This window comes from Pleurodeles waltl, chromosome 11, assembly GCF_031143425.1.
Source record: "Pleurodeles waltl isolate 20211129_DDA chromosome 11, aPleWal1.hap1.20221129, whole genome shotgun sequence".
NCBI lineage: Eukaryota > Metazoa > Chordata > Amphibia > Caudata > Salamandridae > Pleurodeles > Pleurodeles waltl.
The window spans coordinates 347,397,283-347,420,290 of record NC_090450.1 but is presented as its reverse complement, the minus strand read 5'-3'; the positions used below and the strand labels follow the sequence as shown (position 1 = coordinate 347,420,290).

The 23,008-nt window shown below is 43.4% G+C and overlaps 1 protein-coding gene across 1 annotated transcript in view; it reads left to right on the top strand.

The window, feature by feature from the left end:
* Positions 1 to 23,008, top strand: part of ANO7 (anoctamin 7) — a 2,026,240-nt gene that overhangs the window by 621,562 nt on the left and 1,381,670 nt on the right. Inside the window, exon 4 of the mRNA XM_069213645.1 lies at positions 3,149 to 3,294. Within this exon, the coding sequence (XP_069069746.1) occupies positions 3,149 to 3,294 (146 nt within the window). The remainder of the gene's footprint in view (positions 1 to 3,148; positions 3,295 to 23,008) is intronic.

Below are 23,008 nucleotides of genomic sequence, written 5' to 3'. Positions count from 1 at the left end.
TGTCCTGGGTGGGGCTGCTGGATGCTGACTGTCCAGGACTGTGTGATGGGCCAAGGTATTCCTCACCGTCCATACTTCCCTCACAAGTGTCCTGAGTGGTGCCTCTGTCTCCATGTGGGGTGCTGGCACTCCTTGTCCTGTCAGTCAGGGTGGCATGGGTGATGGGGCCTGTGGGGGAGAATGGACATGTACGTTACATTTACAGAATCAGATGGGGTGCACAGGGCAGGATTATTTTGCGCAGGTTTTCAACTGTTGGGCCATGCAGGGTCCTTTTGTGAGGTTGCCATTGCATTTAGCATGGGATGTGGAGGTGCATTGTGGGTGGTGTAGTGCAATTGTGTTACCTTGCAGGAGTGAGTGGCTGTGCACAAAGGGAGGGCTGTGGGCCTGTTGGTGGGTTTGTGGGCATGCAGGGTGACTGGATGTAGTGATTGTGGCCTGAGTGTAGTTGTGGTCCTGGTGGTAGTTGGAGGGGTGAGGTGGTGCATGCATTACAGGTGTGGTGAATATGGGGTAATTGTAGATGACTTACCCAAGTCCATTCCTCCAGTGAGTCCAGTGAGGCCCTCAGGGTGCAGGATAGCCAGTACCTTTGTTGGAGGAGTTCCTCCCCCAGTCTTCTGGACCGCAATGTTATGCCTCAATGCCATGGACCTCACCTTCCCGCGCAGGTCGTTCCATCTCTTGCGGATGTCGTCTCTTGTGCATGGATGGTTTCCCACTGCGTTGACCTTGTCGATTATTGTCTGCCATAACTCTATCTTCCTGGCGAAGGGTGTGTGCTGGACATGTGCCCCGAATATTTGTGGTTCAACCTTTAGCATCTCGTCCACCATTGTTCTTAGCTCCCTTTCTGTGAAGCATGGGTGCTTAGGGGGTGCCATGGTGTGTGTTGTGGGTGGTGTGTTGTGTGGATGTTGGTGAGGGTGCTGTTGTGTGGTTTGGTGTGTCAGTTGTGTGTTGTTGCATTCAGCGTCTGTTTGTAGTGCTGTAAGTCTGGCTTTACCTATTGGCAATGCAAAGGATTGTGGGGTGGGTCTGTGAGTGTTTTATAGTGTTCTGGATGTGTGTCAGGCATGTGGGTTTCAAACTTGCCAATGTGTGCATTTCTTGCTGTTGGGTCCCAACGCTGGCCGTGGCGGTCTGTAACGCCAATGGTCGTTCAGCGTCCACGAACCGCCGCAGTGATTTGTGCATCATTATTTGGAGGGCTGGGGATTTGTGTGCTCAGCTGTGGCGGGGTGGGGTGTGCAGCCTTTCCGCCGACAAGGCCCTGGCGGTGGCAACAAAAATGTTGGCGGGTTCTGTTGTTGGCATCTTTATGTGGTGGGTTTCTGTTCACCGTCAAAGGCGGTATTCTGTTCACAGTTGCCACGGCGGGTGACGGTGTTTACCGCCATGTTCATAATGACTCCCATAGACTTTTTGTACATTTGAAATAAAAACCTTCTATGTTGCCATGTTTTGTTTAAAAAATAAATAGATTACAATTTCCATTAATCAAAAATATACATATAGGATGAGTGGACATGTGCCACTTTTGATCTTCTTTAACTTGTGCTCATGATAAACAGCAATATTTACAATGAAAATACATATAAGTATTAGAAGTGTATTTTAGACATTTACCATGTTCATCAACCAGCTTCTGCTTCTCTCTCCATTCCAGTCTTCATACTTTTTTGCTGTGAATACCCATAAGCAAAGTGTTTTGAATTTGCACCCCTTCCAAAACGTTATGACAAGTACTGGTAGAGTGGGAGGGGTCGGGCTGAGCGCAGGGGATGAATGTTATGAAATAATTTTAGAGGAAGTTCTGCACTACATCTGCAGTACATGTGAGACTTATAAAAGAGCAAATGCATCTAATAAAAACAGAAAATGATAACAAAAACAGTGCTCTCTGCAACGGGGCTGTTTTAAGCCCTTCATAATCCTGATCCTCAATGCAGTTGTACTTGCTGCACTAATGAAAGTTGCAGATCTGCTAAGCAGGTGGCCTACACCACTTCTTTAGCCCCCAAAACGTGTCCCACCATACCTAACTAGAACTAGCTGTCTCTCCAGTCTAGAAACATGCGCTCTGTCCCTTTAATTAAAAATGTGATCCCACATGTTGCTTCCCTCTTTGCAGCAAGGGTGTCATCGGCCCTAATGCTAACAAGGAAAATGCCCCCCCTGTCCTTTTTATAATGTAAGACAGCCATAATTGTGAATCAGCAAGCATCTCACTCATAGGCCCATCACACTCTTGGCTCCAGTGATACCTCAGTTGCTTCACTAATGATAGCTGCAGCCTTGTGAAGTGGGTTGTCTCCTCTGCCCTTTGTTAGAAACAGGGGTGCCCATCTTGCCCCATCCTCAAGCCATGTTTCCGAGGCTCAAACTAAGATGTCTCCTCTGCTTCAATTTTCCTTTCCCTTGAGCTGTTACTCTGAGGCTCAAAGCAGCACGGACACGGCAAGGGTGCACGGGGTCCTAATGCAACCAGGAAGGACAGTATAACAGTCGTAATTCAGTTGTAGCTGGGTCCTTACCTCACTGGGCCTTGATATGACTGTGCCTGCAGCACCAATGATAGCGGCAGCCCAGCGTTTCCAGGCAGTCTATTCCAAAGGAATTACTGAGGCATTTGTGCCCGACTGGGAATACAACAGCAGAATCCTGGGGTGGGAAACAGGAGGGGGGTGGGGGAGCTCACCTCCAGTATGAAGGCCTCTGCTCCATTCCTTCTATGCTTGTTATATTGAAGATGCTCTTGGTCTGCTCTATTTAGGGGCTCACAGTGAGACGTGCTGCTGGTCTCCTGTGGCCAAAAAATCACATCTGTGTTTTGACAATGTACATTTCACATGACGTTTAAGATCTTGAAGTCTGTTTTTCACAGTATTCGTAGATAATCACATTCTATGATCAGAAGCATGTTGGACAAAGGTTATCCTACCAATCTGGTTTAGAAACGAGCACAGATGAGCTGAGTGCATGTTCTTATGGTAGAAGGACAGAGGACCCATGTGCTGGAATTTTTAATTTTGAATATGGAGGCATTTGTGACTTAATAACCTGTGTGATTATGACATTGATTGAGGAAAAAACCTTTGGGGGAGTCTAATGTTTTTGGGGTTGTTTCATTGTCTCCTTTCAGATTTCGTCCTTGTATATGAGACAGACATACAGGAAGAGGAGAAAATGCAAGATGAGAATGATCATCATTTGGAAAAAAATGTGCACAAGACAGGGAGACAAAAATTCATAAAAAAACTGAAGTCTGCTGGAATCCTGATAGAAGAGGTAACCAAGATGAACTGTGGCAACTACAATACAAAAATGCTACCTGCATGTGATATCCTTTTGAGAAGGGTAAACTCAGTTTTCAGAAAAGTATTCCCAGCTGCAGTCTTGATGTGAGGCAACTGGTGACATCGAAAAAGCTTTCTAGAAAAGTGACAGTAACCCTAGTTTGATCCTTATTTTTCGTTTATTGAAGAAATTCCTTTTGCTTTAAGGAAATAACAGTAGCAGCATAACACCCAGAAAAATAACTCTTATTTTGGCTTTTAATATAAATGTACTCTCTGTTACACATACATACATCCTCCTTATCACTTTGTGCCATTGGAATTGCAAAAATCCCTGAAGCAATGCTCATATCTTAGAGCCTGTAAACCTGCAAGAAACAGTACTGAGAGGATTCCCACCAAACCCTCCAGCAGCTATGCACTGGTATAATCAATCAATCAATCTCAAGGTTTGTATTTTATTCAATTATTCATAAAAATCGTAAAAGCACAGTTTTAAAACTTACAAAACAATGTAAAAGTATCAGGCAACCACAAATACCTTCATTCCGTTAAAAAGTTATTGATTTATGGTGACATACTGCAGACTTTAGAATATGACCAACGGAGTTTTACCAGAGGATTGCTCAACATCCACAGAAAATAAAGTTCAGGTTTGCATTTATAAAATCCACAAGTTTTAAGAACTGGAATTAAAGGAGACAACGTGTAAAAAAGCCAGGTTACATTTGTAAAATAAAATACAAAACGTGTCTTGTGAAGAATTCGTCAGATTAGTGTGGTGGTAGGTTCAAATTGCCCCCCAGTAAAACTGAGGTAAATTCTGATAATAACCAGAGGATATTGTGTAAAGAATGACCTCCCCTGAAGGTTTAACCATAATTAAGTATGGCTCCACCTCCAGAGAGGTTTGAATTGATTGCATAATCCAGTAGAGTCGATTCTCACACCTCGTCCACCTCCCAGATAACTGTGATGTGAACTCTGTATTTGCTTTTCTGCCATGGTATTTCATCCTGAGTGATCTGTTGGGGTGCCGAATACAGATCAGGTCTGCCAAGGGTGTGAACAATCTGTTTAATGTCCTGAAAACCAGGGATCTTGTAACCAAAATCACAGATTAAACAAGTTTATATTATGTCTCTGTTTAGAGTGGCGTTAGTGTTGCACCAGACTGAGAACCATATTAACATTGGGGCTAATTTGATTTAATTCTCTACATACCTTAAGCCTAATTCCGAATTTAGGAACTATTGAGGGTACGTAATGGTAATCCTACTTGACATCCACAGAAAGGGTTTTCTTCTGTCTGGAGGTTTTGTGTTTTACAATATCTCTAGTTAGAAGCCATATATGTTAGGATTGATAACCTCTTGCTTTTGTATGTTTCCAGAGGAGGCTTGATTGGTTTGTTTCTGTTTTCTGTGCACAATTAAACAAAACCTCAAATTATTGATTAAACATTGAACACCCATTGCAAAGGCAGTGGGACCATGAACCTGATGAATCAAATGCTATTCCTAGGTACAGGAAGTGGTTCACCTTCCCAATATTTCAGTCTTACAGGACTTTAGTCCACGTTGCATATAATACATTTTAATCTGTAGATCATGGTTGTCCATGAATTTATCAAAATTATCAATTAGGCCTTTGATTTCCTGTGTGTCCCAATGGCATTAAGGTTTTTATATATTAGGAACAGAATAGGCTCTAGAGCACAGCCTTGTCAGATCCCCTGATCAAGCTCGAATGAATTGGTGCATTCCCTCTCTATGCCATATCTTACTGATGCCGAAAAACATGTGTGCAGGAAGTCAACCAGCACCTGATCCATTCCAAAAATTGGTTAATACACTCCAGAGCTTTGACCGGCTTACTCGAGGAAAGGCTACTGACTTCCATAAAGGATATATATTATAAATAACCTTTCTTTGCTATTGTGTATTTACTAACAAGCAAATAGAGATTTAACATTATTCCTGTGTACCAGGCCCTTCTTTGAAACCAAATTGGACTGTTGATAAAACACCATCAGGGCCTGGTGCCGTACACGATTGGCTTGAGTGATATAACCTCCTGCAGCTCGAAATTAATAGCTATAGGGAGTGTTGGCTGAGGGTTGACCAGAGGCTGCTCATTTGTGGAATCTAGATGATAGAAATACCTAAAATGCTCCACCGAAAGCCCTGACTTGATGTTCATACCTTCCAACTGACTGTTTTTTAATTTATCAGAATTTCCTATTTTTCAGAAGCGACTGATATTTTTTTGAAGTACATGAAACAACCAATTTCTCACAGGTCTCTTCTCTATAGCTAACATCCTCTTTTTTTAGTACAAGTCTATATCCGTCCTGCATCCCACCATGTCATCTTGGACTTTAGTTTTTTTTATTTACAGTAATGATATGGCAGCATCGTTTCTATTGGTGCCTGCCTCAGAGTGCGACACACTCTCCTTCAAAATTGAAATTACTAAAAATCAATCCTTTAATGGATCACTAATATACCACCCACTGGGACCAAAAACTCATTTGAACAAACGGTATGTTCAGAACTAGAATCTTGTCTCCAGAAATCAGAATTTACCTTATTAGGAGATTTTAATTTCCACTTTGAGAACTCTGCTGATACAGATACAGAATATCTACTGGATACAATACCCTGTATGGGCTTAACCAACTGGTCCAGGAATCCACTCACCAGGCAGATCATACCCTCAATGGGATTTATTCCAACGATCCATTTCTCACAGTAACCGCCGCACTACCTCTGTCATGGTCTGACCATCAGGACATAACGTTTAAAATAGACTATCAAAATATCATTCCCTGCTAATATGTCCCACCATATGTACATTTCACAACCCTGGCATCAATTGGAACCAACTTAGCTTAAGCAGGTTTTGTCTGACCGCTTCCCAAAGATATGGATGACTCAGCTATCTCATACTATTCAAACTGGTAGAGCTCAGTTGTGGATCAATTGATGACTCAAAAATCACGCAATTGTTGTAGAAATAAAACATCAGCTCCCTGGTTTTCAGAGAGGCTTGGACTTTAAAAACAACTCTGGCACTAACCGGAACGCAAATGGCCGGAAAGCTACAAACCCACTGAAAGACATAAATATAAACAATGCATTAAGGAATACAAAAATATGACTCAGGTAGAAAAATCCTCCTCCTTGATTGATAAAATCATGTCACCTAAAAACTCAAACAGAACTCTTTTTCAGGCAGTCAGCACCTTATCCAAGCTTAATAACACCAACACATCGGGTGGCAGTCTCTCAGCAATTCACTGTCTGAGTTTTTTCAAACGAAAGTGGCAGAAGTCTATAATGAATTTGCCTCAAGTGAGGAAGTTGCAATCAAACTGAAGAGAGTAGCTTGCCTTGAACAACTAATAGACTGACCAACTTAACATTCCTCACATTAGAACAGGTTAGAAGGTTACTGAATCAGTAAAATCTGGGTTCCCATCAGGTCCCTATCCCCCTGCAATCCTACGGATGGCTTCAAAGACTGTAGCTGCACATCTCATTAATATTTTCAATTAGGTGTTTAGAGTTGTTTCCGAAAGCCTGGAAAACAGCCTCAGTATTACCCTTTTAAAAAGAATCTACTCTCAGCCCTCTTGAACCAACTAATTACTGTCCCATCTCCTGCCTCCCTTTTCTGGCCAAAGTAGTGGAAAAGACAATGAATGTGCAGCAAACTCTGTTTCTGGATAGCAACCATTTTTTAGATTCCACTTAATTTGCGTTCAGAAGTGGCCACAACACGAAGTTAGCATTGATTGTGGCCACAGAAGAGATTTGAGCCAGCCTTGGTAAGGGACGCAAAGTGACACTTATCCTGCTTGACCTGTTGGCAGCATTCAACATGGTCAATCGTAAGGTACTATTGGATCGTTTAAACAGCATAGGGATCAACGGCACCGCGTTGGCCGTGGAAAGTGTGTTTCTTTTCAGTAGGGAGTAATCAGTGGCTCTCAATGGATTTGTCTCTAGCCCTCTTTCCTTGCCATGTGGTGTCCCGCAGGGGTCATCCTTCAGTCTCTTTAACATTTGTGTTATACCCTTATCCATCCTGATTAGATCTTTTGAATTCTCCCTAGTGTTGTACGCTGATGACACACAAACTGTCTCAATCTCAAGTGATTTCCAAGATGCAGCTCTCAGAATTCATGGCTGTATGAATTAAGTGGGCAAATCTGCCTGAAACTAAATTCAGGGAAGACTGAGGTCTTGTTTGGAAATGACTTGTCCACCATCTGGTGGCCACAGAACCTAGGACTACTCCCCACCACCACCAAGAAATTCAGGAACCTGGGTATCATGTCTGACAACCAACTAACATTTGGAGACCAAATCAATGTGTTCACTACATCTTCTTTTACCACTCTGAGGATAATGAAAAAAATTCTACCCTGCATTCCTTGCGAATTACAGAATACCGTAATTGTGACACCAGTCTTGTCAAAAATTGATTACTGTAATGCTCTCTATCTAAATTATGCAACATCGTTTGCTAAGTAAACTTCATACTTTGCAGAATGCAACAGCCAGTTCCCAAATTCCAGTCGGCTTCCTAGGCCCTGCATGGACTACACTGGCTACCCATCAGGAAATGGATTGCCTTTTAGGCTCTCTGCATTGTTCACAAGGCCCTGCATGGCGCTGGTCCTGAATATCTTAGGAATAGATTGAAATTGTATACTCTCTCTAGAACTCTTCAGTCCACTTTCACCAAGAATGTTAAGCTCTCCAAATTCAAACGAACCACCTGGAGTGGTAAATGTTTTATGGGCTGCAATGCTAAACTATGGAATAATCTTCCTCTAAAGGTGAACTCTCAGGTTTAGGAAGGATTTAAAAACCACATGCCACAGGAAGATCCTTACGTACATGCACTTCCAAGATGCCTTAAGGCATACACGCGTTTCATAAGAATTAACATTAACATTAACACTTAGGGTGATGCACAGGCGATTGTTGCCTTCCCTACATAGATTTGTAAACCAGTTCTATGGCAATAAAAGCTTCCATATTTGATGAATCAGGGTTATTTTCAGTTGACAAGCACACATTAACCAAGGCCAAGTTAGGTTGTTGTAGAAAATAATATTCGGATATGCCGTCTGAGCCTTAGTCCCTGGTCCTTCAAAGTTAGATCAATAATATCCTTCAACTGTGAACTCTTAGCATAAATGGGTAACCTCCAGGCTAACTTGATGGGGTTGTAGTCACTGTAGCTATTTTCATTTGTTGCACTAGACAGAACACAGGTATACAGAGGCAGTGACACATAGATATAAATGATAATGGTCCTCTGACCCCATCCTATAAAAGTTGTGATTTGACTCTCTAACTCCCCAAGGATTTCAGCTGTATTACTTAAGTTAAAGTATAATAAAAGTTTATATAGCAAAACCCCTCTGCCATCCATTGTGGGGTTATGCAGAATAGTTGGCTCAGCTATGAAGGGATCCAAAACGCTCCTATTTTAGCATTTATGTCACCTCCACGGATGACATTAAAACATTTCAAAGCGTGGTTGGCTCTATGCCTCCACAATTCTAATACAAGAAATAAGGATTCAATGCTGCACCGTTTGTCACTGGTAAATACATTGTTGTAAGGATTAAAAAGAAACAAAATGAATATCTAGACCAAATAACCCAAAGAATTTGAATAGAGGGTGGAAGCATGGTACAGTAATAATCTTGAAATCTCGAGAGACCTTGAAGAGAGATACAAGGTCTCCCCTGGTCCACCCGATGGGCAGGGATAATAGGATAATGCAAATCACAATACTTAATAATAAGGGAGAATTAGTCATACCTTGAGATAATGGATGCCGTGGTGGGATTGTCCTCTGGAAGGTGAAATCAGCATACACCCAAACCCCGAGTGATCTAGCTGCATGATATTTAGTATCTTGACTTTGTTTTGGGCGCTGCACACATGAATCAGAGCTCGTATTTGTAATACAGAGGGGCTCTCAAATTGTGTCCCCTGGTGGATACAAGGCTACTATCTGTGCATGTGATCTCATACATTAAGCAGTGGTGTCAACATACCATGTTTATAATTCATATACCTGAATGAGCCTTTTCCTGTTTAGTTGGGTGTTGTGCATAATGACCCCACACAAGGTACGTTTTGAATGAGTGTAGTGTTTCAAACCTACATTGACTTCCTTTGTGAATGTGGACGGTGTGAATGGTATAGGTGGCAGTGCACCATTTTGTAACTGTGAGTGTGAGTTCAGAGACTAGTGAATTCTATATTGGAATCCACCTGGTACAACAGAGCACAACCAACATGGAGGCTGAGGTCAGCTTTCCCAGACATGGAGGTGTATTTGGTAGCATTCCCGAGCTGAAAGAAATAATCCAGACCCTAAAGTGTGGGGAGATGGAGGCAGGGCTGTCTTAAAAAAATCAACAGAGACCTTTTGGAATGGCTGCTGCATATTATCACCCAGGAACGCTGCTCTTGGGTTAGATAGTGGATAGTCAGCATAATCAGTTGTATCGCAAAGGGAATCCTTTCGAAAGGGTCTGCCCCTTTTGCCTCTCTGAGGTGCTATTTCAAAAGGCTGATGACAATCCAAATCACAAGGTTTGGATAATTTGTGGTTTAGGGCACTATGATCACATCACACCCTTTCTCGTACCTTTCCACTGGCTTATGATCGTAGAGAGATTTGACTTCACAACCATGTGCATTGTCCACAAGGCCCTTCGTGGCTGCATTCCTTGTTACTCAAATATACTCTTCCAACGCCCCTAATCTAAAGGCACTTTATATTTAAAGTGCAAACTAGTCTTCAAACTGACGACGTTGAAAACATTTTGAGGGAGCTATCTTCATATGCAGACCTATACTCTCTGGAACAGCCTTCTGTTCCCCTTGATGCCTGAAAAAGAGTCCCAAACTTCAGTAGATGCCTGAACACATTTCATCTGTTAGTTGTACCCTATGGCTCTAAGCTCTTCCCTGACGTAGAATTCTGCAGAGCCCACTTTCAGCTACTGGAACACCTTTCCTGTTGTTCATGCTCCTAAGACTATGGCATGCTTTCTGTGCTTCAACATTAAAGGAGCCATTCAGACACATTGCTTAAATGCGCATATCCAAGAACATTATGCTATTGTGTATCACATCTCATTGTGTAGTTGTAAAGACTGCAGCTTACACCTTGGGAGCGGAGGGGACACAAGTTCAAATGGACTTGCGAAAACTAAAATGCAAATTGTGCAGCGCACACTAGGCCCCACCTGATTTTCCACAGCAGCTGGCTATAGTAAACTTTAAAGAGATTAATTTTAGTCATTTTGCAGTATCTCTTTGGTGTATGATTCTCACCTGTGTCTGTCAGGGAGGGCGTTCTTTTACCACGAACCTCAGCAAAAAAGTAAACAAGATTTTAATACACTGAATGGAATCCTACTTGCATCACACTGGTATTATACTTGAAAACATGTATTTAAAAGCAAACACTTTCTAGTCTCTGGACTGAGGGAATGCCTGCTCAATGTAGAAACCTAAAAAAATATGTTCTGCATTGTAGAATTTTTAATGATAGTCCTAAACATTCGAGTAGTCACTTTGATGCACAAGACCTTGAAATTATTTTCACAGTTTGTAAAGCCATCCAAATAAAAGCTAAAGCTTAATTAAAAAATTCACAGCAACTCACCCAAAGCTACATTTACCACGTTTTAGTCGTTTTTCTTTTCGGAATATTGCCCAGTTGACAATGAATGATCCGTAAAACACCTTGCAGAATTACCATAACTTTGCTGTCCTTCACATCGTGGATAAATATGTAATAAGTGAAGTAAATGCAAACAGGCAGCAGCTATGGAAAGCAGAAAACAAGACACTACACCTTTAAGAAGCCATCAGCTGTCACATCCCATCATGCGTTGTACGGGCTGTTTCTTCAGTGCCCGAGTTCCTATTACCAACTCATGCGAGAAGGATCATTGATCATTTCTTGGGTTTGTTAACCATTTTATTTTCAATCATTGTGTGCCATGGATGTGACCTCCATGTTCATATCGCTCTCAACTGGTCACTATGGATACAGAGGTCACACCTAAATACCAGGCACCAAAGCAGCAGCTGTTGTATGTTAATCCAGTACCTCTCCTTGTCGCAACCTTATGGGTCTGACTCTCCCGCAGAGGCGGATGTGACTGCTCTGTCAATGGCGTGATTTCATGAGTGACGTCATTGGTGGGGTTGGCACACAGGAGACCACATCCTAGTTTCCCTAGAAGCTTAAGGGGGCTGAAAACAGCCCCGTTCTTCACACTTCCATGGAACTGTGACAAAAGTAAAGTATTGTTAAAAAATGCTGAGTGTAGGAAGCTGGGTATCTTTGTAGTATACCAATGTACTATGCAGATAGTCCAGGGTTAACCTTATTGGCTGACAGGGGTTAAAATAATAACCCTTATAGCTCTCTTTTGTGGTAGTGTGGGCGAGCAGTTAGACTTATTAGAGGATGGTGTTAAGAATTCATTTCACACACAGAGCCAGTAAGTGAGACACACACTCATTAAAGAAATCCCACATCAATTTCTAAAAACAAAACAGATTTTTATATGAATTTAGATACCAAGATCATCGGAATAGGGTAAGTACTTTTCGAGATATGAAGTTTTATATGTTTCAAAAGTTCACACAGTGCAATTTCTGGATGTTTGCCTAAGGGCAAAAAAACATATACTGCATATGGGTACATAGCAGTGACTTATAGGACCTATCTTCTGGAGTAAAGGTAAGTATGGGGCAAGGTCCAAGGCAGCACCAACAGATTTCTTCAGTAGGCACTGGGACATCCGGGTGCAGTGGTGCTTTTCAGCGTTGAGTGCCCTGATGTTATCTTATGGGAAAGAAACTGATTCGCATTCGGGCACTTTACAATGACTTACAAGACTGTTCTTCTGGAATTGAGGTGAGAATGGGGCAAGGACCAAGGTCTGGTGACAAAGAGGCTGCAAGCAGAGACTGGAGGGCCAGTCCGGCTGAACCAACAAGGGGGATCATGTCTCACAATGCCCAGGGACATAGGGACACCTTTGGTTCCCTTCCTCTCGGGCCAGGTCTCCTGGGGCAGAGGTATCCAGAAGTGTCAGGTTTTTGTCATTGGTGGCACTCAAGGTAGAGGGGGTTTGCACAAAGAGGCTGCAAGCAGCGTAGGGTAGTACACAGTTGAAAACCCAAGGTGGGCTTTGGATCTGGAGGGTCTGAGAACCATGCTGGCACAGTTGGCCCACTTCATCTCAGGCTATGGGCCATGGTTGCAGTGGTGCTTTCCGGTGTCAGGTTTTTGGCTATCCATAGTCCTCGCAGTTGTTCTTGGGTGCATGCAGGCCACAGGGGAGCAGCTCTGTTACTCCACAGGAGTACCTGGATCTTGAGTGAAGGCTGGCCGTCCTTCCAAGCTTTTTTAGGCATAGGCAGCTGCAGGATGAGTCATCTTTGGTGCAATTGTTGAGGACAGCTGACAGGCTGGCAGGGTTGACAACAAGTCAGTTGCTGGTCTTGGGTTCTTGAGACTCCTCAGTGTCCGTCTTCTTCTTTCAGGTCATCAGGATCGAAGAGCCTAGTATCGGGGGTCCCCTAAATACTCATTTTAGGGGCATTAAGTGGGGTGAAGTATAGTAGCCAATGGGCTACTTACCCCTGGAGTCACTACACTCCATAGATGACCATTTCCTTTGGGTATTGGGCATCACCCTGTCCACAATTCCTAATTCCACCACTCACAAGATGGTGGAATTCCTAATATCAGGTTTACTTCTGGCTGGTCCCCCTAGAGGTGTGTCCAGCTGAGCAGTGCAACATCCCTCCTGCATAGCTAATTTTCTCTCCTGCCCCGGTGCCAAATGGGCCACAGGGCAAGGGTTTGCCTCTCCTAGGTCTTGGGGGAGCTGGGGGAGTCGTATACCAAAGGCGCAGGGACTATGAAGTCCCTGGCCTTGGTTTGCAGGTTTACTAGCCATCCTGTTGGAGCAGGCATTGTTTCTGACCTCGGAGAGCAGAGGTTCTCACCTCCAGGAGGTCAGAAACTTGTCTGTGGTGGCAGGCTGGTCGACACCAGTCAGCCAGCATACTAGAGGACTAGTAGGTTTCAAGGGGCACCACTAAGGTGCCTTCTGGGTGCATTTCATAATGAATCCAACACTGACATCAGTATGGATTTATTAAGATGCGTTGTTTGATACCAAACACCACTAGTTCCATGCAGTCATCATGTACCTTGGTCACTTGTGCTGACCAGTGTCCAGTACATGCTTTAAGATGGCTGCCCGGTCACTTGTAATGTCTAGGAATAGAACTAGGCATCACAGGGACATATCTACTCCTGCAGATATGTCCTCTTGTGTGTTATAATGCACCCTGCCTTACGGCTCCTAAGGCCTGCTGTAGGGGTGACTTACATATAATGCATGTAGTGACTTTGGCATGGCACACAATGTGTGTGCCATGTTGTTTTTTCACTCAGGGCTTGCAGCCTGACACACAGTCTGTGATGGTAGGCTGTGTGCAATTTGTGTGTGGGCCCCTTAGGCTGCATAAGGTATGCTGCTGCTCTTAAGGACCCTCTTTCATACCCATGCCCTAGGTACCAGGGGTACCATTTTCTAGGGACTTATAGAGGTTCTAACATCCTGTGCCAATTGTAAACAATTAGACATATCTTATTTTTAAAGAAAGATCACTGGCACTGACGTCTGTTTAGCAGACCTCAGCGCACTATCAGAATCCAAAATCAGCATCTAGTCATTCTAAAAGGGAGCAAAAAAGGAGTGTGGCATCTACAAAGAAGCCCAGTTTCTTACACTAAGTTACTCAGCTTTTCAGTGATACCTTCCTTTCCCTGCAGAGCTCCAGGTGATCACAGTGGAATGTTACTGTCAGGCACTTCACCAATACACAAGGGCCTATACACTCCCCTAACCTCATTGCGGTATCAGTCTTTCTACCCAACCCCAGGGGTTCGGGTGTATGGAGATGATAACTCCCAATTGCCCCCCTCCCCCCCAGGCGGGACAGAAAGCCCCCCTAGACACCAAATAGGAAAAAAATAAAACAAAGTGGTAATGGCAACCCAGCATGGACGGGGCCATGTCCCCAGTCCCAAAAGGACATTATAGTGTTTCTGCCCCCTTGGGGTGCATGCTCAGGTGTTTGCCCCCAATCAGTTCCCCCCTTCAACCCAGGGGGTGGAAGAAAGCCCAGTAGCCCCCAGGAGAGCTAGGCTCACCATTCACTGGCTACTCCTCCACCCCAAAAACGGTCTTACAGTGGGTGTGTCCTCAATTACCCCACAGGAGGTGGGCGGGGGGGGGGAAATCCAACCAGATGTGAGGGGTTTTAACATGGCGCAAAAACAAATAAAAGGTTGAGGGCAGGCTACCCCAGCATCGAGGCACACCCTCTGCCCAGAAGGTTGAATAGTTTTTCCGCCCCCTTGGGGATAGGTAGGAAGTTTGTCTTGACGGAGCACTAATCTGCCACCCAGGGATTTTACATTTAAGCAAAAGAAAGAGGTGTGGGCATCCCGCCCTGGTATTGGACCATACGCTAATGCCAAAAGGGACAGACCAGTCTCTCTACCACCCCCCTCCATCGCCCTCTGAGGGCCAAATTACCTCTTCCCAGGGTAGAGCAGAAAGTCCAAAGAAAGCCAGGAATATTTTTTTTATAAAATAATGGGGTGGATAAAGCCTCAACCACACCCTTAAAGCCTCAACAGTCATTCTTATCTACTGACCACTACAGCACCCCCATCCCTATGGGGAGCAAGAGAAAATGCTGATTCTTTTGGGAGTAATTTTTACATATGGGCCAGCAGATTGGGGCTAAATCCCAGTATCATCCCACTTGTCAAGCTAAATGGCTGCACTTTTGGGGGTTGGGTCGGCCACTACATAGGGAACTCTACCAAACCCAGACATTTCTGAAAGCTAGGTAGGGAGGGGCATTGGATAGTATGCCTCTCATGGATCCCAAGATGTTTTCTTGCCCACATAGCCCTGCAAACCATAAACCTTTTTTTAAATCACACATTTGTGCATTGCATTTGTGTGACATAAATTTCTGGAACTCACAGTGATCCACAAAATTCCAACCACCCTGTGCTCCCCCACTTGTCTTCATGCAAATGCTACTTTACTTGTGTGGCTCGATCTAGGAACACAGAAGGCCGCAAAACGCAATGTGGAGACATTGGCAATAGGGTTAGCTGCAGTATTTGGGCCTGGGCTTAGCCAACCCGTACCAAACCCGGACATCTCTGAAAACTAAGCACCCAGGAGAGTCCATGATGGTGTGCTTCACATGAATGCCACAGCATTATCTTACTCACAAATCATGCTTTTACTTTGCATTTCTGTGACGTAAACTTACAGAATTCCCAGAGATCCCCAAACTTCCTACTACCTGGCGTTTCCCCCCTTGTCCCGATGATAACTCTACCCCACTTGTGTGGTTGGGCATAGTGTCCGCAACAGGAATGGCTCAATCTATGATTTTAGGCAGTTTGAAGTTTGGAGGGCATTGTCTGTAACAAAATGTGGGATCCACATGTCACACACCACTCTGGACTCCCCTGGGAGTTCTGTTTTCAGAAACGCTGGGGTTTGGTTGATTTCCCCAGGTGCTGGCAGAGCTAGAACCCAATATCCACAGCAACCCAAATTGGGGAAAAAAGGTTAGTTTGGAGTTGAAATATTTGACCTGTCCCTATTGCGTTTTTGGCTTGTTTGAGTGGCTAGGGGCAGCTTCCTCCTCCCCCTCCACTATAAATATAATGCATATATGTCGGAGACTACAATGTTGCTCTCTCAAGATGTATCGACGGGTCACCTCTCGGAGCATGGACCCAATCATTAATTGGTAACAACTGAACCACCCAATAATACACACTTATATCTGCCAGAGCAAGCCCCTCATTACAAAGTGGATCTAGTAACAAAAGAGTGTTTGAGCTCTTTTGGCTCTTTCCTATCACAGGCGCTAGGCTCACCCACACAACAGGGGTACCATTTTTATTGGAAGACATGTAGGAACTATGTGTGGTAGGAAATATGTAGGTCCCCATTAAACTCAAATCTAAGTTTACCTTTGTGAATTGGTCCCTTAGACCTCAGGTTTATTCAGATCTAAAGTTAGACTTCAGGTGTAAGTTTACCTCAGTGTCTGAGGTAATAAGGATGGATCCTCTGCAAAGTATTTGGTCTTATTTGGAAGGGAACTGCAAGCTTCTTGGTGAAGACACTTTAAGAGTAAATTGGTTGCTAATGAGTACTGCATCTTTGAAAGATGGTGAGACAGAGAAAGGAAGGAAATTAGACCTGCCATGTTGTTACTGTCTTGCTGGAACAGAAACATCAAAATGTGCTTGCTGGAGTGTTATGATGAGCTGATCATAAGGTGGGCTAACTGAGCATTATGGAATTGGCAAAGACAATATTGTCATTATGGAAAGTTGTGAAATTAAGGAACTGAACATTTATGTAAACATGAAAAGAGATCGCTTGGGGAATTTTTGAAAATAGCAAGGTGTGCTAGTGTTAGTTGAATATTGTACATAACAAAAAAACATGTACAAAGAAAGTGAGTAAATTGGTGCACACTGGGACCATTCAGGTGTTTAATGGGATAATAAAAAATTCCAGGTGCGCAGTAAGATCACTGTATTAAATTTCTGTTTTTGACCTCTTGACGTAGTAGCTCTGTTACAGACTGAGAAATGCTAAAGGGGCTAATGTCATATATGCTCTACATAAATGGTGTACATTGGCTCAAGGCCCAGCCAGGCCCTACCGGGCATCAGCATTTCCCCGGGAGACTGAAGGGGCACTTTTGTTACTAGTGTGCAGTTTTGCAGCAGTGCTGCAATATTGGCCCCAGTTCCAAAACAGGCAGGCCTGACCAGAGTAATCACTCACTTCTTACTCAAACTGCAGATTTCCTTGTATATCCAGTAGTTTTCCAGCAACAATAAACTTGTGGAGATTGAAATCTCAGGTGATTCATCTTCCTGGTAGAGAGATATTGGAGTTTTGTCTGTTTGCAGTTTTGTCTCATCTAAAGTAGCACAGAGGGCTAATATGCCTGCTGCAAAGAAGGTGTACCATGCAGATCAGAGAACTGTATTTATGAGCATATCTCAGCGGGTTACTGCTTTTGCAACAGAGATCCTTTTTTACTTTCAGTTGTCATGATCTACCACAATGAGCTATGAACTGCCATCAGAGAGCTGCATGCAAATGGCATGCTACAGGTACAACAGTTCTGTTTTTTGCAAATCTTCTAATGTTGCTAAAATGTTTTTTTGGGGTAGAAATACTTTCTTGTTAGTAAATCCAACCCCATCCACTGTGTTACGTATTGAATCCTCGGTTTGTGCTTCTCCAGGCTAAGTACTCTTAAAAATGCCTACCAGCATGGACTAGGCCGGCTTATGGGTGGTGCGAGCGGTGCGACTGCACCAGGCGCTGACCTCAGGGGTGCGCTGTGTTTAGCAATAACTTCAGAAACTTGCAATTTAAAAGCATCTGCTGAAAAGTTCCATGTGCGTTTAGCCTTCAAGAAACAATTAAAATGGCAAGATACCTCTTGTGATTAATGTTCCTGCTAGGGAGAGAGATGGGAGTTTTGCCTAGTGGCAGCTTTGACTCAACATAAAGTAGCATAGAGGGTTAATATGCCTACTGCAAAAAACAGAACTATGGGGCATATTTAAGAAAAGTGGCGTTGCACACTGTGCAGCGCCACTTTTCTTGCACCCCTTAGCGCCCCCCTATCATCACCATGTGTGTGCCCTATTTAAAATACGGTGCACCGTGGCAGTAGTTAGGGGACTAGCATCAGAATTTTTTACGCTACTCCGGCGCTTTGCAGGATTAGCGTCACAATGGGAAAAAGCAGAAATCTGCTAGAGTGAGTTGAAATGAAAAAAATAACGCTGATGTGGCATTAGAATAGTGCTAGGGGCTCTTAAATATGCCCCTATATTTTATGTGACTAGCTGAGTGGATTAGTAAAGCCAGCCTTTACAAGTGCTTTAAAACACGTGAATGTATGTGAAAGGGGAGCGATGGAGAGATGAGGGGCACATTTGCCGGGTGGTAGTGAGTGAAACCGAGGAGGAGGTCATGGGGTCGAGGGGGTGCCACAATAAACTTTTGCACAGTGCGCCACCAGTCCTAAAGCCGGCACTAAGTATGGATGGCAGGTAAATTCTACACATTGTATTCCTTTTTGTCTTATGTAACATTTTCTATACACTTATTTACCCTTGTATGTTTAATTGTCTTCTTATGTGTGTGCGATGTAAAGTGCTCCGTCACCCTACTTGTCTGAGAGCTGCTATAAAACAAATGAAATACATGTGAGAGAGGGGCTATGGAGAGATGAGGGGCCCTGTTAGAGGGTGATATTGAGGGAATCATTGAATGGCCCCAACAACGATTGTTGTATCCTGGTACGTCACTTAAAATGCTATGAAAGCTAAGAAATATATAATGAAAAATGTATTGTAGAATGCACACATTTTGCTATTTTTCCCATTTTTTCTTGGATGGAGAGCCTTCCCTAACCCACCTCGTAGCATTCAGGCTCTTTACGCACAGCACTGGGGTTAGTCCGAGAAAATTTGCCAGGGCTGCTGTCGCTTTCCAGTCCTGCACCGGCTTTCCCTGTGCACGTCCTTACCTCTTTGAAAGTGTGAATATCTAGCTTCAAGTCAGGGTTTCTGGTTGACAGTGGGGAATAAAAACATTAATCATTTGTAAACTGTAAGTCGAGATTGAAACTGCAGGCCACCCTGCCAGTCTGGGTCAGTTATGGAACTTTCTAGAATGGATGTTTTCTCCGCAATTGAATGTCATGCAGCTTACAAATCTGAAATAAGCCCCAATGTGTCTGCTACCGAATCCATGCCTGTCAGAGGATTATGTGGGAGGCCATTACTGCACTTGAAAATTTGTACCACATAGCAGTGTGTAATCTTGCAGAGCATAAGTCTATTATTTGGAAACATACAAAGTGTGATGACTGGGGCATTATGGAAAATTGCAAAGTGTGCTAAGAAACTGGTATAAAATGGTTTTATTCCCACCAGAGTTTCACAATATTACTGGCCATCATGGCTATAAAATGCACCATTTCTCACAGAACCTTCCTCGAAATGCTTGGGGAGAACCTCACCCCATTGTAAAGCAGCAATAATATGTCTGCCATATTTTGACTCTTACTTATTAAATCATCATGTTAGAAGACATACCCTTTTCCTCTAGGCTTACCATACATTTAACATTTTTGATCAGCATTAGAGGCATAATATGTTTAGGTCGAGTGTGCAAGTGCTTTGACCTGTTGTAAGAATTGTGGGCTCTTAACCACGGCCACCGTACACCCATCACTTTCACTCGTTCCTGGACTTGCCTTTCACAAATCTTTTGTCATCATTGGTAAATGCTTTACGTTTGACCTGCCTTGTGGCGGTTTTGTTACTGTCTTGCAGACTGACCCTGTGACATGGATAATTGCACAATTGCAGATATGTTTGACTGCGAGCAAACTACTTTTTCTTTTTGTGTCTCTCCTTCGCACTCATGCTGCTGGCAGCCATGGTGCTTTGAATTTCCTAGCTTATGTCAACTAATGTTTTACACTTCATTTTCAATTTATGTGGTAAGAAAAGTCCAGTTAGGAGTTTACAACGCTAATAGCTCTAACTTGAGCAAATGCGAGACCCATTGCATTGCAAATGCTTGTTTATACTTACCATTTGCAACTAGTTTTCTCAGATGTTCCTTGGACTAGAATCTCCAAAATGCTCGCTAAAATAGTATTTCAATCTCGACAAGTTTGAAATATCGTTGGAGGGGGTCACAGAGGCTATGATATCCATGCAAATTGGGCCCAGTGGGATACTAGCAGCACAGTATAAAATGTTTTCAGAGCTGTTGTGACCACATCTTCTCCAGGCATACCAGGAGGCCTGTGAGAGGGGTCGAACTTTCATCTCCTCCACCCCTCCCGATCATATGCATGTGGTCATTGCAGTGATCCATAAAGAAGAGAAACCTCATTGGTAAAAGCTTTACGTTTGTCCTGCCTTGGGGCAATTTTGTTACCGCCATGCAGATTGACCCGGTTAAATGGATAATTGCACGTTTGCAGTTATGTTTGACTGTGAGCGACCTACTTTTTCTTTTTGTGTCTCTCCTTCACGCTCATGCTGACGGCAGCCTTGGCACTTTGAATTTGCTAGCTTATGTCAACTAATGTTTTACACTTCATCTTCAATTTATGTGGTAAGAAAAGTCCGGTTAGGAGTCTACAAAGCTAATAGATCTAACTAGAGCAAATGCGAGACCCTTTACCTTGCAAATGCTTGTTTATACTTACCATTTGTAACTAGTTTTCTCAAATGTTCCTTGGAGTACAATCTCCAAAATGCTCTCTAAAATAGTATTGAAATCTCAACAAGTTTGAAATATCATTGAAGGGGGTCACAGAGGCTATGAAATCCATGAAAATTGGGCCCAGTCGGATACCAGTAGCACTGTATAAATTGTTTGCAGAGCTGTTGTGACCACATCTTCTCCGGGCATTCCAGGAGGCCCGTGAGAGGGTTCCAACTCCCATCTCCTCCACCCCTTCGGATCATAGGCATGTGGTCGTTGTACTGATCCATAAAGAAGAGAAATCAAAAGCTGAGTGTGTTTCATACCGCTCAACCTCTCTCTTAAATGTTGAAATGGAAATTGTGGCCACGGTTTTGGCAAAAAAAAACTGATGGGCGTTGTGGGGACCTTAATACACAAGGATCTGTCAGGCTTCAGGCCTGGGTGATTGACGAGACATAACCTGAGAAAACCTCATAATTGGCTAACAGAAATAAAGACTTGCACTGAACCACTTGTGATAGTGTCACGAGATGACAAAAGGATTTTGATTCTGTACACTGGCTGTGTTAGTGTTGCTGGGGTTGGTTTCAGTTGAGCTCTATCAGTTGGGTGGGCTCTGCTATGCTGCGACCCAAAAGCATTAGTCATTGTGAATGAGTACTCATCACATCTGTTCCTGATGCAGAGTGCTACGTGCCAGGGTGGTCCCGTAATTCGTTTCTATTCATGTTATGTATAGAACCGCTAACATGCTGGATTAGTCACTTAGGAAGATTAAATGTGTTGCTGCAGCTCCTAGGAGCATGGTAGGTATAGCAGATACAAAATGTAAGGGAAGAAGTTAATCATAGATGCAATAAATGATTGGAATATGAATGACATCTTCCCTTTGCGGCCTGGATTATAGAATAAAGGTATAAATACTTAGGAATACACATAAAACCAAAGCAGGATGTATCCCTCGAATGGAACCTAGAGCAGATACAAGTGAACTTCCACATTGATGTGAAAGATGGAAGCCTTTACTGTTCATGCTACTGGGTAGGGCGGGGACATAAAATTGCCAAAGTTACTGCATGTTATGCAGAACACACCCTATCAGACACATTTACATTTTTTTACACAAATAGATAAAGAGATACGGATCCTGGGCCTGATTTAGAGTTCGCAGATGGGGTTAATCCATCCAAATGTGACAGATACCCCGTTAGCTGTATTACGATTCCATAATATCCTATGAAAATCGCAGTATGGCAGATGGGATCTCCATCACATTTGTGATGGAGTGACCCATCTGCCAAACTCCAAATCAGGCCTTCTGTTGTGGGATGAAGGTAGCGAAGACGTACCTTAAAAACGCTTACTAGATCCACTTTGTAATGAGGGGCTTGCTCTGGCAGATATAAGTGTGTATTATTGGGTGGTTCAGTTGTTACCAATTACTGATTGGGTCCATGCTCCGAGAGGTGACCCGTCGATACACCTTGAGAGAGCAACATTGTAGTCTCCGACATATATGCATTATATTTATAGTGGAGGGGGAGGAGGAAGCTGCCTCTAGCCACTCAGACAATAATAGTGGCTTGGGAAAAAGTGGCCTACTATTTGGGCTGGAAAGGCAGGGTAACGTGGGAAACACCATTGTGTTCGATGATTAAACAAGGTTTAAGACCTCCAGTCAAGTCATATTGGTATCTTCAAATTGGTCAACCTCATAGAAGGGAACCATTTAAGAGTTTAATGCACTCAGTGTTGAATTTGAATTGACTTAGCCACAGGCATATAAATAAGCACAGCTATGACATGCCCTTCAGGCTGATGGGATTGACTGCTCTGAAATTCAAGCCCTTGGCCCATTGGAAAACAGAAACCTAATGGGTAAGTTGGGGAGGGGAGCGCTCTTCGCCTCATAAAGACCCTTATTAGCTAAATGCCTGATGGCTTGTGGACACTGGAGGATATAGACTGGATGAGCAGCCATGATGCAACCCAGAGAAGTTGCAACAAAAGCAAAGATGCATCTGATCCAGCAAAAAATCCGCATAGGGCGTATCATAACCCTAGTCGGTTGCACAAAATGTAATGGGCCCCCAAACCAAATCACCTTACATAAATAACAGAAGAAGGTGCCTTCATGCATATGATCCGGGAGTGCAATGCAATTTAGGACACCTCGCTAAGTATTCTGTGTGCACTGGGTCGGGTCTTGAGCGACATAGTTCCCCTTCTGTCTCAGTTCACATTATTGAGAATC